This window comes from Monodon monoceros, unplaced genomic scaffold (assembly GCF_005190385.1).
Source record: "Monodon monoceros isolate NGI ecotype Baffin Bay Population unplaced genomic scaffold, NGI_Narwhal_1 Super_Scaffold_19, whole genome shotgun sequence".
Taxonomy (NCBI): domain Eukaryota; kingdom Metazoa; phylum Chordata; class Mammalia; order Artiodactyla; family Monodontidae; genus Monodon; species Monodon monoceros.
Window position 1 is genome coordinate 67,401,955 of NW_021703775.1, and position 14,841 is coordinate 67,416,795.

At 58.8% G+C, this 14,841-nt stretch overlaps 2 protein-coding genes across 3 annotated transcripts; one reads left to right on the forward strand and one right to left on the reverse strand.

Annotated features, from left to right (window-relative positions):
• Nucleotides 1-265: 265 nt before the first annotated feature.
• On the reverse strand, nucleotides 266-8,141 carry EMILIN1 (elastin microfibril interfacer 1). Its single transcript, XM_029231900.1, has 8 exons — nucleotides 7,487-8,141; nucleotides 6,417-6,542; nucleotides 5,735-5,955; nucleotides 2,652-4,571; nucleotides 2,166-2,282; nucleotides 1,750-1,767; nucleotides 1,453-1,590; nucleotides 266-1,023 (listed from the first exon to the last, which is right to left on the reverse strand). Exons 1-8 carry the CDS (start codon nucleotides 7,654-7,656, stop codon nucleotides 686-688), a joined length of 3,048 nt encoding a protein of 1,015 aa, XP_029087733.1. The 5' UTR covers nucleotides 7,657-8,141; the 3' UTR covers nucleotides 266-685.
• A 5,275-nt stretch (nucleotides 8,142-13,416) lies between these two features.
• OST4 (oligosaccharyltransferase complex subunit 4, non-catalytic) lies at nucleotides 13,417-14,744 on the forward strand. 2 transcript variants are annotated; one of them, XR_003794923.1, is made up of 3 exons: nucleotides 13,417-13,586; nucleotides 13,711-13,884; nucleotides 14,493-14,705. XR_003794923.1 is itself a non-coding variant. In XM_029232054.1 (3 exons), exon 2 carries the CDS (start codon nucleotides 13,712-13,714, stop codon nucleotides 13,823-13,825), a length of 114 nt encoding a protein of 37 aa, XP_029087887.1. In that variant the 5' UTR covers nucleotides 13,440-13,586; nucleotide 13,711; the 3' UTR covers nucleotides 13,826-13,848; nucleotides 14,493-14,744. The 2 variants fall into 2 exon arrangements, 1 of the variants encoding a protein (XP_029087887.1); XM_029232054.1 differs by having other exon boundaries at nucleotides 13,440-13,586; nucleotides 13,711-13,848; nucleotides 14,493-14,744.
• The last annotated feature ends 97 nt before the right edge of the window (nucleotides 14,745-14,841 follow it).

Genomic DNA, 14,841 nt, shown 5'->3' on the forward strand with positions numbered 1-14,841 from the left:
CACCGCCCAGCGGCGCCGCGGTCTCGGCTCCCAGCGCCCTCTGGCGGACGCCGGCGGAAAAGACGCGACCAGTAGTGGGGCCCGGCTAGGGCTCCAAGCCCCGGGCGCACTTCTCGCCTGCGCGTCCAGTGTAAGTGCAGGCAGAGCTACCCCTGCCAGAGCGGAGGGCGCGAGCAGGGTCCGGAACCCGGGGCTCCCTCACCCCGTCCCCTGTATACGCCTGTCTACCCCTGAACACATAGTAGAGCAGACAGCTTGTTTAGTATTTTTTTTTTTTTTTTTTTTTTAGAAAACCCAAGTGTCTTTATTCCTGAATAGTTTAGTATGGCGGTGGGGGCCGGAGCCCCCTCGAGAGAGTCCCGGAGCCCAGGGATTCGGCCTAGAGGCCAGTTGGGGGAGCAAAGTGTGCGAGGATTAGCTCCTCCGCAGTCCGAGTCTTGCAGGGACGGCGATCAGGCCAAAAGTCTGGACGAGGAGACCCCAGAGTCCCCGACCCGGCGCACTCCGACCGTGGGAAGGACGCTGCTCTGGGCGCCTGCGCTGCTGCGGCGGGTACAGAGACTGCAGCTTGCCCCGGGTCGGGGCCCCGTCCCAGGCGAGACGCCCCGGAGCCCACCCCCACCCCACCCCCGCTGGCTGTTTGGCCGGCGTAGACACTTCGGGCCGGTGGGGCCCGGCTCCCTGTCTATGCCTGTTCTAGCTCCAGGTCCCCGTAGAGCAGGGCTCCGCTGAAGACGGTGAGCGGTTCCTCCGAGTGCGCCAGCTGCCCCATGACCAGGTCGATGCAGACCGTGTCCCCGGCCTGCAGCGGCAGAATGAGGCTGAAGACGCCTAGGGCGCCCGGGCTGGGCTGGCTCTCGGCCACCGGCTTATTCTCCAGGCCCTCAGGCTCGTAGCCACCGGAGTCTATGCGGGCCACGCCCAGGTTGGAGCGGGACAGCACGGCCTCCACTTTCTCGTGCCGGTGCCCAGTCAGCACCGCGCTCAGCAAGTAGCGTCCGGCTAGAGGCGCCGTGAACACGCCTGGGGACAACAGTGGCAATCAGGAGGGAGACAGGTGGCAGGGGCCGGGAAGGTGTCCGGGAGCCCTTGCAGAACTCCTGGACTACGTGCGGAGGGACCCTCTGGGTCTTTTCACCTCTCTTCTACTAGAACTTCACGGATGGCAGGGAAACCAGTGTTTTGTTCATTTCCGCATCCCCAGCACTTAAAACAGTGCCTGGGCAAGAAGGGGCCCCCATAAAGAGCTGTGGAATGATAGGCTTTTCCCCTCCCCACCTCACCCCTCAGTCCAAGCTGTGGTGAGAATGAATAAATGAAGGAGAGACTAGGGGTCTCCCCAAACCAGAGAATGAAAAGACTCAGCTTGTCTGAAACGGCAAGAATGGGGACATATCACTGCACAGCCTCCCAAGTTCCCCCCAGTGCCCAGCTGCCCACTCCCAGGCTTACCAGTCTCTGGATCATAGTAGCCCCCATCGTTGAGCAGGACTCTGTCGAAGGGCACTGTGCCTGGTTCAGAGCGGGGCAAACTCAGGGCAGCTGAAAAGGCCACCCGGGGCACAGAGGCTGCTGGTGCCCCCTCTGCTCCTGGGTGGGGTAGGGAGGGTGTCAGAGTGGACGCTCAGTGCAGGGCTGCCCAGCCCCCTTCGCCTCCTGGGTCTCTACCCCCAGGGCTGCCTGAGGCCTTCCATCCTCCAAATCCTAGTTCAGTTCCCCGCCCTCCAGCACTGAATGAGAGGAACTTACCCTGTTCACCTTGGGGACCTGTGGGAAGAAAAAAGGGAGCAGTGAGAAGTAGGGCAGCTCTCGCTAAGTCACTCAGCAAACATCTGCTTTCCCACTGTGCCAGGTGCTATGCAGACTCCAAAACAGAACTGGGCATATCAAGAAAAGGAGGAACAGATAGGGTCCATTCTGTTCAACCTTATAGGCTCAGCCATCGTCTTCAACACAGCAGTGAGGCCACCACAGCCAACTGGCCAACACAGTGACTATCCTAGCTCCTAGTCACTTTCCTAGTCACTGTCAGCCATGTAGGAGCCCCAGTTCCTTGCCGCTTTCCCCCCTTCTCTGTCCGGTTCAGAGGAGAATGTCAAGCCCGGGGCAGCCAGGGTTGGGGCTGGGAGTAGCCCTGGCTGCAGCAAGGATCTCAGCCCACATACCTGGTGGTCCGATGGGCCCCTTTTGTCCATCCTTGCCTGGAGGTCCCGGAGGTCCAGCAGGGCCTGGGGGTCCCTGTACCCCGGGAGGCCCTGGTGGCCCAGCCTCACCTGCAGGACCTACAGTGACAAAACTAAGTTGAAGGAGAGCCATAAAAAGGAGTTTCCAAAGGACAGGGAAGGTGGTGGATCCAGGGACAGGGTGATGGGGCCCCTCGCTGCCCATGCTGGGTACCTAGCTGGCAGAGCAGCACCCCTCCTCCACCCACAGTCCTGTCTGAGCCATCAGGGGAGGGCGGGGAGCTGGGACCTTGGATCATCTCTTGTGGACAAACCAAGCCCTGGGACAGAGGTGGGTCTGCAATTCATGCTGGGCAGGGCAAGGAGAAAGTGGACGAGGTTAAGGCTGGGCTGTCGCAGGGTCAGGGGAGGAGAAAGAAAGGACTTGAAAGGAGTGCCCCCACCCCGTGCCTCCTCTTGCCCCCTCACCAGTGAGGTCCTTCAGACTGAGCTGGTGAAGCCGGTCCTCCAGGAGCAGCAGGGAGCTGTTAAGGGCGCTGAGCCGCCTGCCCAGGCCAGCCTGCCCCCCTAGCAGCTTCTCCAGCAGGGCTGCCTGTGTCTGGCTGGTGCTGTTGGTTTCCCGTAGCCCAGCCCAGAGCCCAGCCACGTGTCTGGAGAGGCCTTCGCGCAGGCCCTGCAGTCCCCCGGCCACCGTGTCCAGCCGCTCACAGACTCCCTCCAGGCGGCCCAGTCGCCCCTCTAGGCTGGGGCACTGGCCGGCCTGTGCCTGTCCCTCTTCCAGGCCTCGGAAGCGCTCCTCACTCTCTGTAGCATGCTCTGTGGCCTCCTGCTGCAGCCTGTTAATCTCAGAGATGATACGGTCCTTGGTGGCTCCCAGGTCAGCCAGATCAGCACCCTGGCCCTCCACTGTGGTCTGGAGCTCATGCAGTGAGTCATTGAGGGAGCTGAAGGTGAGAATAACCTCGGAGAGCTCTCCCTGCAGGGCCTGGAGGGCTGAGCCTGAGCTGCCCCCGAACACACTGAAGCCATCCAGAGGCCCACGGCTCGGTCCCCCAACACCCGGGCCGGCCCCAGGGCCCCGCGCGGGTAACAGGGGGCAGGAGCAGCGCTCCACACCATCCCGAAGACGGCCCAGCTCCTCCTGGACACCACCGCAGGCGCCACAGCCCTCATCCCCACGGGCCTGCAGCAGCCCCTCCAGCTGGCCCAGCCGCGCCGCTGTGAGATTCAGCTGCAGTGTGAACTCTGCAGCCGTCTCATCCAGCGCATCGACACGACCCTGGAGCTGGCCCGCGACCCCTTGCAGTCCCTCCAGCGTGGCCTGCTGGGACTCCCCAGCTGCTCCTAGCTTGTGCAGGCCTGAGCCCACCAGCTGCAGTTGCCCCTCGCTGTCCAGCACCCTGCGCTCCAAGGCACTGAGGATCTCGCTGACCTCGGAGCCCTGCTCGCCCGGGGCCCCAGAGCAGAGCTGCCCACATGCCTGCACAGCCCCTGCCACCTGCTCCTCCAGCAGAGCCAGCCGCCCCCCCAGCTCCCCGCTCACGTTGGCCAGCAGCCCCTCCAGCCTCTCTTGTTGGCCCCGGGCAGCAGGCAGCCAGTGGCCCAGGCCCCCGGGAAGCCCCCGCCAGCCCTCCTCCAAGGGGCCCAGGGTGGAGTTGAATCGGTCCTCCAGGCGAGCGAGGCGGGACGCTAAGCTGGTATAGCCTGGGGGGTGGCCCCCCTGCCCAGCTGCTACTCCCAGGTTGGCGCCTCGCCGCCCGCTCAGCACTGTCACCGAGCCAGCCACCACATCCAGCCTCCGCTCCAGTTCAGCCAGTCGCCGGCCCAGCTCTGGAGGGCAGCACTCCGGAGGGGGCCAGCGGCCCAGGGCCTGCCCAGCGAGCTGCCGCTGCCGCTCCTCCACGGAGGCCAGTAGCTTCTCCAGCGCTCGCAGCCGCTCCCTGTCCTCCTGCTGCTGCCGGCGGAAGCCATCCAGCCCCGTCAGGCACACAGAGCAGGACTCCTGCAGCCGCTGCTCCAGCTCCCGCAGCAGCTCCTCGCTGTGGCCGGGAGGGGCCGGGCTTGGGCCCAGAGGCCTGCTGCCACCGCTGCCGCCACCACCGCTGTGATGGGTGTTGAGATGGCCCAGCTCCTGGTCGTGGGTGGAAACGCGGTTGTCCAGGAGCTGCAGCTGCTGCTGTATCTCGTTGAGGGTTTCGTGCACACCGGGGCGGGCAGCTGCATCTGCGGGCTGCTGCCTCCCATTAAAGGCTGTCTCCACAGCTCTCTGGACGTCTTCCGTCAGGCGCCCACTCAGTCCCTGCAGGACACCCCGGAGGCCCTGCAGCTCCTTCGTCAGGCTCTGCACCTGCTCCTCCAGCTGCTGCACCTTTTGTGACTCCCCAGGTCCTGGCAGAGAGGGGAAGGCATAAGGTCGAGGGGCTAGGCCTCAGAGCTCAGTGCCTACCTCCTAGGTCCTGCGCTCCCCAGCTCCAACAAGAGGGCAGAGGTCCCAGCTGATGTGGCCATTCCTTAGCTGCGTGACTTGGGCAAGAAAAGATGGTAGGAAACTCCATTCACTGAATGCCTTTAAGCCACATGTGTACCATGGCTCCTTCCTGCATCCAGCAACTCCATTGTGCAAATACCATTAGTTCTTCCCATTTCACAGACTGGGAAACAGAGGACCAGAGAGGTTAGTTAATTAACTGGGCCATGGATTACAAGTTTAATAAGTGGCAGAGCCAAGTTTCAAACCCAGGTCGTCCATCAGACCACCAAGGCCAGGTCCTTTCCACCTTCCAGAATTCCTCTTAACTTTATGGAAACTGTTTCCACATCTGAAAAAAGGGAATGATACTATGTCCCTCCCTCAGGGTGAGTGAAATGCGGACGTGGGGTAGGAACCTCTCCACAGCACTACAGGGACAAACAGGGCTCCGAGGCGGGCTGCGGGGGATCTGGCTGGATGGTGGGAGAATCAGCCAGAAGTTCCTGTTTCCATAATTACAGCACAGCTATCTCCCTGGCAGGCAAACACAGCACATCTGCAGTGCCGGGCAACGGGGACTGCTGCATTCTGGGACCTGTAGTCTCCAGAGGCCACCGAGGGGCCTGGGACCTGTAGTTGGCTGCAGTGCATGCTAGGACTTGTAGTCTCATCTGTCTATCCCCTTGGACCAAGCTTCTCCAAGGAATTCCCCCTTCCTCCGCAGCTGTTCCCAACTAGGAAGTATCTTGGCTACACGTGGGCGTGAACAAGCACATTCTCTTTTTCTGCCTTCCTTTTCTCTGGGTCTCCACTCAATCTCTCTTCTCTGTGTCACACACACACACACACACACACACACACGGACACGGACACGGACACAGACACAGACACAGACACAGACATATTCTCCCTCTCTCTTCTCTCTCGCTCGCTCGCTCTTGCTCTCACGCATGGGAAGGGATCTCATTAACTCCCTTCTGTCCCCTCTTCTGACCTGGAGCAGGGGTTCCCCGCAGCAGCCTGGCCCACGCTTCCCCCAGCACCGCCTTCCCCTCCTCTCCCCAGCAGCTCCGGCACTCACCTTCCCCACCCAGTCCACTCAGGTGGTTGCCCGCACTGGAGCCCGAGAGGTTGGGGCGGGCGGGCCGGGGCCGGGGGCGCGGCGTGGTGGGTGCAGGGCCCAGCGCCGGGGCAGGGCCCTCGGCACAGTCATCGCCCCCGTACCCCTGGCAGCACCTCCACTCCATATCCGTTACTGTTTTGTAGGCCACGCGGTAGCGAGGGCGGAGGAAGCTGCGGTACCTGGGAGAGGCAGAGGGAGGCCTCTTGACTCCTCCCTGTCCTGTAGTGATCCCGGCCCCTGTCCTCAGAGATGAGCAGCCGCTGGTGGACTAGACCTGTCCCTCAGGCTGGGTGCCCCTTACTGACCAGCATGTGGCCTTGCTCAGTTGACAGTTTTCAGCGTGTTGGCCAAGGGCCAAATCCCTATTCTTCCTCCCCTTGTCCTGTGCTGGAACTTTGAACTCCTCTCCTTGACTGTGACCCAGCCCGGAAAAGGCATTCCAGGGGCTGGCAGGGTGGTCCAGGTAAGTTTGCCCTCAGTATTCCACCAGCCGAATTGCTGCCTCAGCATCTCCTCAGTTGGCTCTGACTGAAGCCCCCGGTCCTGCCCCTTGCTACCTGCTTGGTACAAATGCCCCCAGTTGGCCGCCCTAGCCCAGCCCCAGCCAAGTGCACATCCTTTGGCGGGGGGAGGTGCTCACATGATGCTGTGGGAACACTGGGGCTGGCCCCAGCCACAGGGCTGGTAGTCAGGCTTGATGAAGGTCTCCACTCCATCCTCAAGGACACAGCTTACTGTCCGGGTCACCACGTAGGCACACCAGTTCCTGCAGATACAACCCCACGTGGGCCCAAGATCCAGAGACACATGCCCCTAAGGAAGGCCCAGGGGGCTACCAGAGGGGCGGAGGGAGGGTCAAAACATGAAGGGCCCCTGGGAACGGCGGGAGCCAGGGCTTTGGCAGGGGCAGCTCCCCGCCCCCCCCAACCTTCCTGTGCAGCAGGAGTCAATAAAGACTTTTCAAGATGGGGACAGGAGATGTAGATGCAAAACCACAACCACGAGATGTTGATCCTCGTGGCTGGGGGCACGTGGGGAGCCTCTGAATCCATGCATTCATTCGTGTCCCTTCTGTCTCAACCCCCAGCTTGGCGTGGCCTGTGTGAACCGACTGGCCATGTCCCCTGGTGATCCCCTGGATGCTGGCTTCCACCCACCACTCAGGGGAGAGGACGGGGCAGGCAGGGGTCCAGCTCAGGGTTAAGGAGAGAATAAGCCATTGATGAGCACTGCCCGCCTTGGGGCTCGAAGTTCTACACTCTTGGCCCCATTCACGCCAGTCTCTGGTCTGTGTCGGCTGGAGAGCCACAAGGAGCAGAGGAGCGGCGTCAGAAGCGTGGATTACTGGATGGGGCTGAGGGAGCCCTAGAGAGGAATGAGAGGTCTGCCGAGAATCCCAGGCTGGTATGCAGCTGGCGGCTGGCAGGAAGGCCTGGCTGGTGTCCCTCAGGGTAGTTTCCCTGGGCGCCTAACGTGGAAGCAGATCTCCCTGAGGTTGGGGGGGCACCTATCTCTTCAGGGGGCCCTGGAAGTGCCCTGAAGGAAGGCGGGCATGTAAAGAGCACCTGACGGATGGGTTTCCTCTTCCCCCTTCCCTGCCCTAGGCGGGGACAGCGCAGAAGAGCGGACCCAAGGCCGGGGCCAGGATATACATCTTCTCACCCACCCTCCCACCTACCTCCAGCCTCGGGCTGGGACCCAGACTCTTACCTGTGGCGGCTGGCAGGCCGGGGGGCACTCTGGGCCTGGGGTCCCCCAGGGCTGAGAGCCCCGCCACTCCCAGTGTAGAGGCTGTAACCGCGAGGAGGGTAGCTAGCCGCCCCCACGGCTGTGGTCAGCAGGCAGCAGAGGTAGCAGCTCCAGAGGGTTCCGGGGGCCATGGCGGGGGCGCTCCGTGGTGGCCCTCAGAGGCACATCCTGGCCTGACCACTGGCGCCTCTGCCTGGAGCGGGGGATGCCGCTGATCCGAGGGACAGCGGGTCCTGTCCCCAGCTTCCTGCCGGCAGCCCCCAGCCACACGCCTCCTCCTTGGCCGCCTGGCCTGACCCCTCTCCCCCTCCTCTTTCCTCCTCAGGCTCCTATCTGTCCCTCCCTCGGTTCCTTCCGCTCTCCTCTTCTCCACCTCTGAGGGGGGTTTGTTCTCTGTGCCCCCCGGCCTCCTGTGCCTGGTCCCTGGCCCTCTCAGATGCTGCTTCCTGGGCCTCCACCCCCTCGCCCCAGCTGGCCCTCCTCTGGTCTCCCTATTGCTTTTCCCCAATGACTGGATCCTGAGGGTGACAGGGCTTTGCCCCTGTGGCTGCTCAGAGGCACAAGAGTGGTTTCGGGGCGGGCCCTGGCCTCCCGCCTCTCTCTCTCCCTCACTCCCCTCCCTTCCCCCCTGTCTGGCTGGCGGTCCAGCCTCCCCCTTCCTCCCCCCACCTCTCCAACCATCGTGCGCCACATCTGCTTCTTGTTAACTCCAGGAAAGAGAGGAAAAAAAAAGGAAAAACAGAGAAATGTGGAGTTGCCCCCGGGCTTGGAGCCAGCCTCTCAGATGGGCCACATGGAGCGGAGCTGGGGCCAGAGCTGGGGAGGAGGCCTAGGGCTGGTCGCTTAGACAGGGAACGGGAGCTGGAGCCACAGCTCTCCTGGGGCCAGGGCAGGCCTACCCTGGGAGAGAAGGCCTGAGAGAGGAGCCCAGAGGCGAGAGGTGGAGAGGAGAGCTGTAAAAGGAAGAAAGAATCGCAGGGCTCAGCAGGACAGTCACTCACCATCTAGTCCAGCTGCCTCCTTTCATAGATGTGAAAATTGAGGCCCAGAGTGGGAAAGTAACTTGTCCAAGGTAACACAGCAAGTCAAGAGCAGCGCTCAGATTAGAATATAAATGGTACCCAGGTCAGTGGCTTGCGAGGAAAAAGGAGGAGAGGAGTGAGGGCTACTGGGCCAGAGAGGAAAAGGAGAAGGACTCACTGAGGCAGGCAAGAAATTCAGAGAAGCCAGAAGAATCTGGAAGTGGGGAGTAGCCTTCTGTCAAGCATGGAGAGGACATGGGCAAGAGGAAAAAGGCTTTCATTCTCAAAAGGCCAGGTGAACATGGGTCTCAGACTTGTCTTGGAGAAGGTCGGCCATGAGTCGGGGAGGGGAGGGAAGGAGGGAGGTGAGTTGGGCCCGATGTATTTAGCCTGAAGGAAGTCACTCCCTAGAGTGGAGCCAAGTCTGGTAGCCTCTGAGGCAGGTAAGGAAGTTGACTCAACCACCAGCCTGCCCATAGGCTCTGTCAGAATCTGTCAGCCAGCCCCCCTCACCATCTGGCCCCCAGCGTTGTGTTCTGTACAGGTCTCCCTGCGTGATGGGCCGCTTGGGAGAGCCAGGCAGCAGTACTAGACAGAAAGGAGGCGAGAGCCTGGTGTGTGGGCGCTGCGGAGGTGCCTGGGTAGCAAAGGCACGTGTGGACTCAGTAAAGAGTAGCTGGTCCTGCTGGGGAACAGGACACAAGCGCCCGACAGAACGAACACAGGGCAGGACAGACAGAAGGCCAGATGGATGCTGTGCTCTGGGTAAGAGGAGGGGAAAGATAGCTGGCTGCTGTGGGGAGTCAGAGAAGAGCTATTGGAAGAGAGAGAATCTGATAAATGTGGTAGTGGGGGGAAGTAAAAAACAGGGACGGGGGAGGGGGAGGGATTTCAGGTTGGTGAAAGCGGTCTGTCTCAGTTTCCTCATCTGTAACATGAGAATAATCATAGTACCCTCCTTCCTAGTTTCGTGTGGATTAAGTTAATCCATGTGAAGCATTTAGAATAGTGTCTGGCATGTGGTAAATGTTAGCTCTTCTTTGTGTCAGAAAGTCAGAGAGGTTGATTGTGGAAAAATCAGGGAGAGGTTCAGATGACTGGTTAACAGCTTGGGTTACAAGTTTTTGAGTAGGGGGTCGATACACACGCAGAAAGAAGATATTCTTGGCAAGAGCAATGGGCAGGGTGTTAGGGCACAAGGATGCTGGTTCCAGCTCCTCCTCTAAATAGTGTTATCACTTTGAGCAAACCCCCTGACTCCACCGGGGGTCTGCCATCTTTCTGTCATCTCAGGTCCCTTCCAAATTCTACACTGCAAAGTGATGCAGACTTGGAAGAGAAGGCTGTGACTGCTTGGTGACTGCATGGGTAATGAGGGACCAGATGAAGGGGGACACCACAGAAGCTTCCAGGGTTTGAGCCAGCATGAGTAAATCGAGAAGAGGAGCAGGTGTGAAGGAAAGAAAGATGACCTTCGTTTGGGCATCCTGAGTTTAAGATGAGAATAACACATCTCAATGGAAATAAACGTCCAAAGGAGATGGTTAGCGGTGTGGGTCTTGATTCTGGGAACCATTTGCAGGGCAATAGTTGGAAACTATAAGAATGGATGCCACCAAATCTTCAATGTGAATCTGAGTGATCTACCTCTGACGTCCTATGGCCCAGAATATGATCCTGATGACTGGGAGAAATGTTGGCGAAAAGACAGGATGGTGAAAGTAAACTCTGGAACCATCAGAAATGGAAATTTGTGCCTGTTCCTTAGAGGTGAGGGGATCGGCACCTAGGGAGACTTGAAGGACTTGGTCCTAGAAGGTCCTGATTTCAAAGGCGCTGTCAGTGGAAGGCAGCTGCTCAGGCCCTGGCCCCGGCCGTGGCAGGAAGCTAACTCACTCCCCTCCAGGTGGCCCTGGCTGCTGCTGTGGGTTTGCTTTCTCTGCTCTTCCCCGTCTCCTCCGTTCAGGAGCTTCTGGCAACTTAAAAAGTCATCCCAGCCATCTTGTGACTACTCAGTTGTCACCCGTTCCTTGGCCTGCCCCCTTAAGTTACAAAATCTGTTGTATTTTAAGTGTGTCAAGTCAAAAATGTTGCCTTTGAAATATAATGGCGGTAGGTTGCCTTTCATTTAGTCCTGTAATTAGGAGCCAAGACCTAGAGCCTGACATGAATGTTTAGAGATCTCAAAGAAATCAGTGGGTTCACTGGGGAGGCCTGAGGTGTTGGGCAAGCAGGCTGCAGTGGAGACTAAGGTTAGAGGGAATGCAGTGGTGGCGGTGGTATTGATAGGCAGCCACACATTTCCAAAGAGACTGGAAGAGAATTCCTGAGACCAAAAAAGGCTAAGAGTCCCTCGGGCACTAGGACAAGATCTATTTTATAACCTCTCCAAGACAGATTTCCATGGGTCTAGTGCCAATGGGAAATCTTGGCTGCACCAGGCAACTAACTCATTCAGTCAACCATCACTGATGGCGCAATGAACTCCAGTGCCTGGGGCCAGAGAGATAGGGGCCCCAGCAGTAAGGAGCATTTTATGCCTACCACCCTCGGTCAGAAGACTGAAGAGTGGGAGGAAAAAGGGGGGAATAATAACAACCGGGCCTTGGGTCATGCCAACCCAGATGGGAATTCCAGCTTGTGGGGACTCTTGAGCAAAAGTCCACTATGCACAAATGCACACATTTTTTTTCCTTCCAACCCTTCCCACAGGTACAATACTTTAGGAGCTAACCTCCCTGGACGCAGGGCCCAGTGCCCCTTTTCCAGGTCTTGTTGCCTTTTCACTCCTGAGCCTAATCCTGACTATGTCTTCTGCTTGAAATTGTCACACTAATCACAGAGATTAAGCTCCACACATTCCCCCCTGCCCCACGTGCCCCCTAACCCTCTCTCTCCCCCGATTTCCCCCAGGATAAGGCTTCACTTGTCTCACTTCCCACATACTTTTCCACCCAAGCTTTTTTCAGGAGTCGTTAGCTCTTAGCTGAGTCCAGTTTAGTCCTGGAGACCATTTTTAACTTGGTTAAAATGTTCCTCCAGGCACTAGGCCAAATGACCCATTCAAGGCTGATAAAGACTCGCTGACCTAGGCACAGGAAGTTCTGGGAGGTGAAGGACGTTTCTGGATGGTTCTAAAACAAAACCTTTTCCGCTTTCCCCTGACCCTAGGACAACCTACTGAGTCCACAGTCTGACACAACAGAGTATGGAACAGGGGAAGAAGGATCAGGTGACAGTCTCTAACCATTTGTAGAACCTTGGTCAAATCAATTACCTTCTGGGCCTCAGTTTCCTTCTTCATAAAATGACCTTGAAGGCCCCCTTCAGCTAGCTCTGAGAGTCTAGTTTACTTTGCAACTGGGTCAGCTGGTTTCTGGACAGCCTTGGAAAGCTGAAGCACTTCCAAGGCCTTCCCTTATGTCATTTGCAGTCTAGAAAGTCTACTTTCCAGGATCTAGTTGTGTTTCAACAGATCTAAAAGTTTGGCTGCACTTGGATCTGCTTCAAATTTCCAGGAGATGCAAAGCATAATGTGTGTAATCCTTTAAGACCTAGACCCTCATTCTCCCAGAGCAGAGCTGGGAACAGACTGCTCACTGAGGGGACGCATGAGGGAGTACATGGCTGGGATTTCACCGTTATGTGGAGGGAACATGGGGTTGGGATTCTAAACAGAAAACTTCTGGGAAATGGTGAGGGCTGCGCGATGAGAGGGGAGGCCGGGGAACTACAGACTGCTAAAGGCCGAGACCAAGCTTAGGAGTCACTGGGCTTGTGCATGGAGGACAAACTGCTGATGGTCCCAGGCCAGGGAAGCCCACTCCGGGCTAGTGCACCCTTACCTCACCGCGCACAGAGCCTGCCAGTCAGTCCCCTTACCCAGCTGTTCCAGCCCCATAGCAGCTCCTGTAGTTTTCTTTGGCTCAGAGAAGCAGAGGCGTCCCCTGAGCCCTGGCCCCCCTCTACCGCAGAGCAACTGGCTTCCATTACCCCTGACAGCTCCAGAGAAACAGCCCAGCCCCTGGCCCCAGCCTGGCTCAGTGCCGTTCCCTTTTATGGTGAAGCTGAAGGAAAGCAAGGAGGTGGGGGGGAGTAGGTTTTGGCTGGGCAGAGGGTTGTAGAGCCCCAGGCTGCCTCTCCCCTCACCAGAGACCCTCGGACATCTACCCACAGTCATCTTCCTTTTTTCTCCTCGGTGGCCCACTCTGCTTATAACCCACACGACCCCTCTTGCTGGTCCCAGCCTTTCCTCCTTTTCCCCCTCCCTCACATCCGGGGGGGGGGTGATTTCCCACTTGGCTTAAGTCCCACGGTTTGGGTTTTGATTCCGGGAGGGTCCGCCCTATTTCCGACGCCCACCTCTGAGAGTGGGATGGAGGGAGGGAGTCCGGAAGGGAGGCACTGGTCAGATCACAGGCAGGATCGTCCTATTTGGCGGATGTGGGGCAGAAAGGCTGGCGCCGAGGAGAGTTAGCCGGCCGTCCCAGCCCTGTCCCCATTCTGCACCGCCTCTCACCCCTCTCCCGGCCGCCCGGACCAGGGTGGGGACCCTGAGGGCAGGGCGCAAAGGAAGCACCTGGCCGGGCCGGGAAGCGAAGGGTGGGCAGCAGCATGTGGGCCCGCGACCGAGAGGGGGGCCGGAGTCTAGGGTCAGGCCGAGCCTCCCGCTCGGTCCCGCCGCCACACCCTCGCTCTAGCCCACTCCTCGGCTCCAAGGAAGCGGCCCCAGCGCCCCTAACCCTGTCCCGGACCACGCCAACAGCTCACAGCTGCGCCGTGCCGCGTACGAAGCGAGCGTCTGCAGCCCGCCCGCCCCCTACGGCGGCCGGCCCCTCCTCAGCCCCGCCCAAGACCCCGCCCCTTGCGAGTGCGCCGCGGGAGCAGGCGAGACGCGGGGGCTAGGGAGCCCTTACCGGCCGAGCCTGGCGGCCGGAAGTGGCTGTTTTGGGACTGAGCTGGCGCAGCAAACTTCCGGTCCAGGTCTCCTACCTCGAGCTAGTCCACAGATCGTGTCGGAGCCGAGCCCTGCTGATCAGGTGAGAGGCACGCAGGCGTGGTCCACGGCCCATCGGCGGTGGCTGGGCCAGTGGGGCGAGGAAGGGTCCTGGTCTGGGTGAGGAGTGCGCCGGTCCGAGGCTCAGTCCCCCCTCTTCTCCGCAGCATGATCACGGACGTGCAGCTCGCCATCTTTGCCAACATGCTGGGCGTGTCGCTCTTCCTGCTTGTCGTTCTCTATCACTACGTGGCAGTCAACAATCCCAAGAAGCAGGAATGAAAGTGGCGCTTTCTCCGCCCCAGGTAACGGTACGGGGCTGTAGCGCCCAGCCCCAGAGAGTGAGTGGCGGGGCCGCGCCAGGGCGTGAAGGGTTCGAAACTTCAAATCAGAAAGTGTTGGGCCAAGCATGATACTGGGCCCCTTTATCCGCACAGAGCAGCGAGTGCCCTGACCCCTTCCCCCTTAAACTGCTCCCTGCTAGAACGGGGTGGGTTCCCTAAACCCCCTCAGTCCCCATCTTCATGTGGTCCCCCGATGCCCAAGTTGATAGTACGGGTACAAGAAAGTACTGACACCCGAAGGAATAAAGGTACTGAGGATGCCGTCCAAGTAAGAGGATTTAGGCTCTTCACTTAAATAGTACTCACTTTTCCAAGGTTGTTAGGGTTTTATTTAGGCATAATTTTTTTTGTGAGGGGTTGGAAAGATAGAGAATTCTATTTCAGGGGCACAGGGCACTGATTTAGTGGTTGGCTAGTGTAGACCCAAGCCATAGAGAAGAATGGGATGGGGGGAGGTGTTGTATGAACGACTGGTAAACCAACCCATAAGTGTGGGCGAGAATTGTAAGGGGGGACAGGCTGGATGGGAGTTGATTCCTGAAGGATTGCCCCAGAGGAAAGCTGCAGCATTTTCCTTACCTCAGGTCTTTCCCCCTCTTTTCTAGGGTTCCAGGACATAGTCTGAGGCAAGATGGAGGGTGTGAGGGGCCTTCACACTTCACTTCATCCCTTCTACCCATCACAACATACAAAGCAACTACACCTGGATTTTTCCAAACAACTTTTATTTCCTCAAAGTCTTCCTTAACCTTATGGAACAAGAAGCTGCCACTGAATAGGGCCCAGCATAGGGCTACTTTATTTTCTACTCCCTCCCCCCAGTATAAAAATATAGATTTTTTTTTGTGGTCCCAAAATCGTGTGCGGTGGAGGGAGGGAAGGGGTGGCAGGTCCCTGCTTTGTCCTGTCTCAAGGTGATGCTCTGCAGTGTCTCAGAACAGTGTGGCTGGCGTT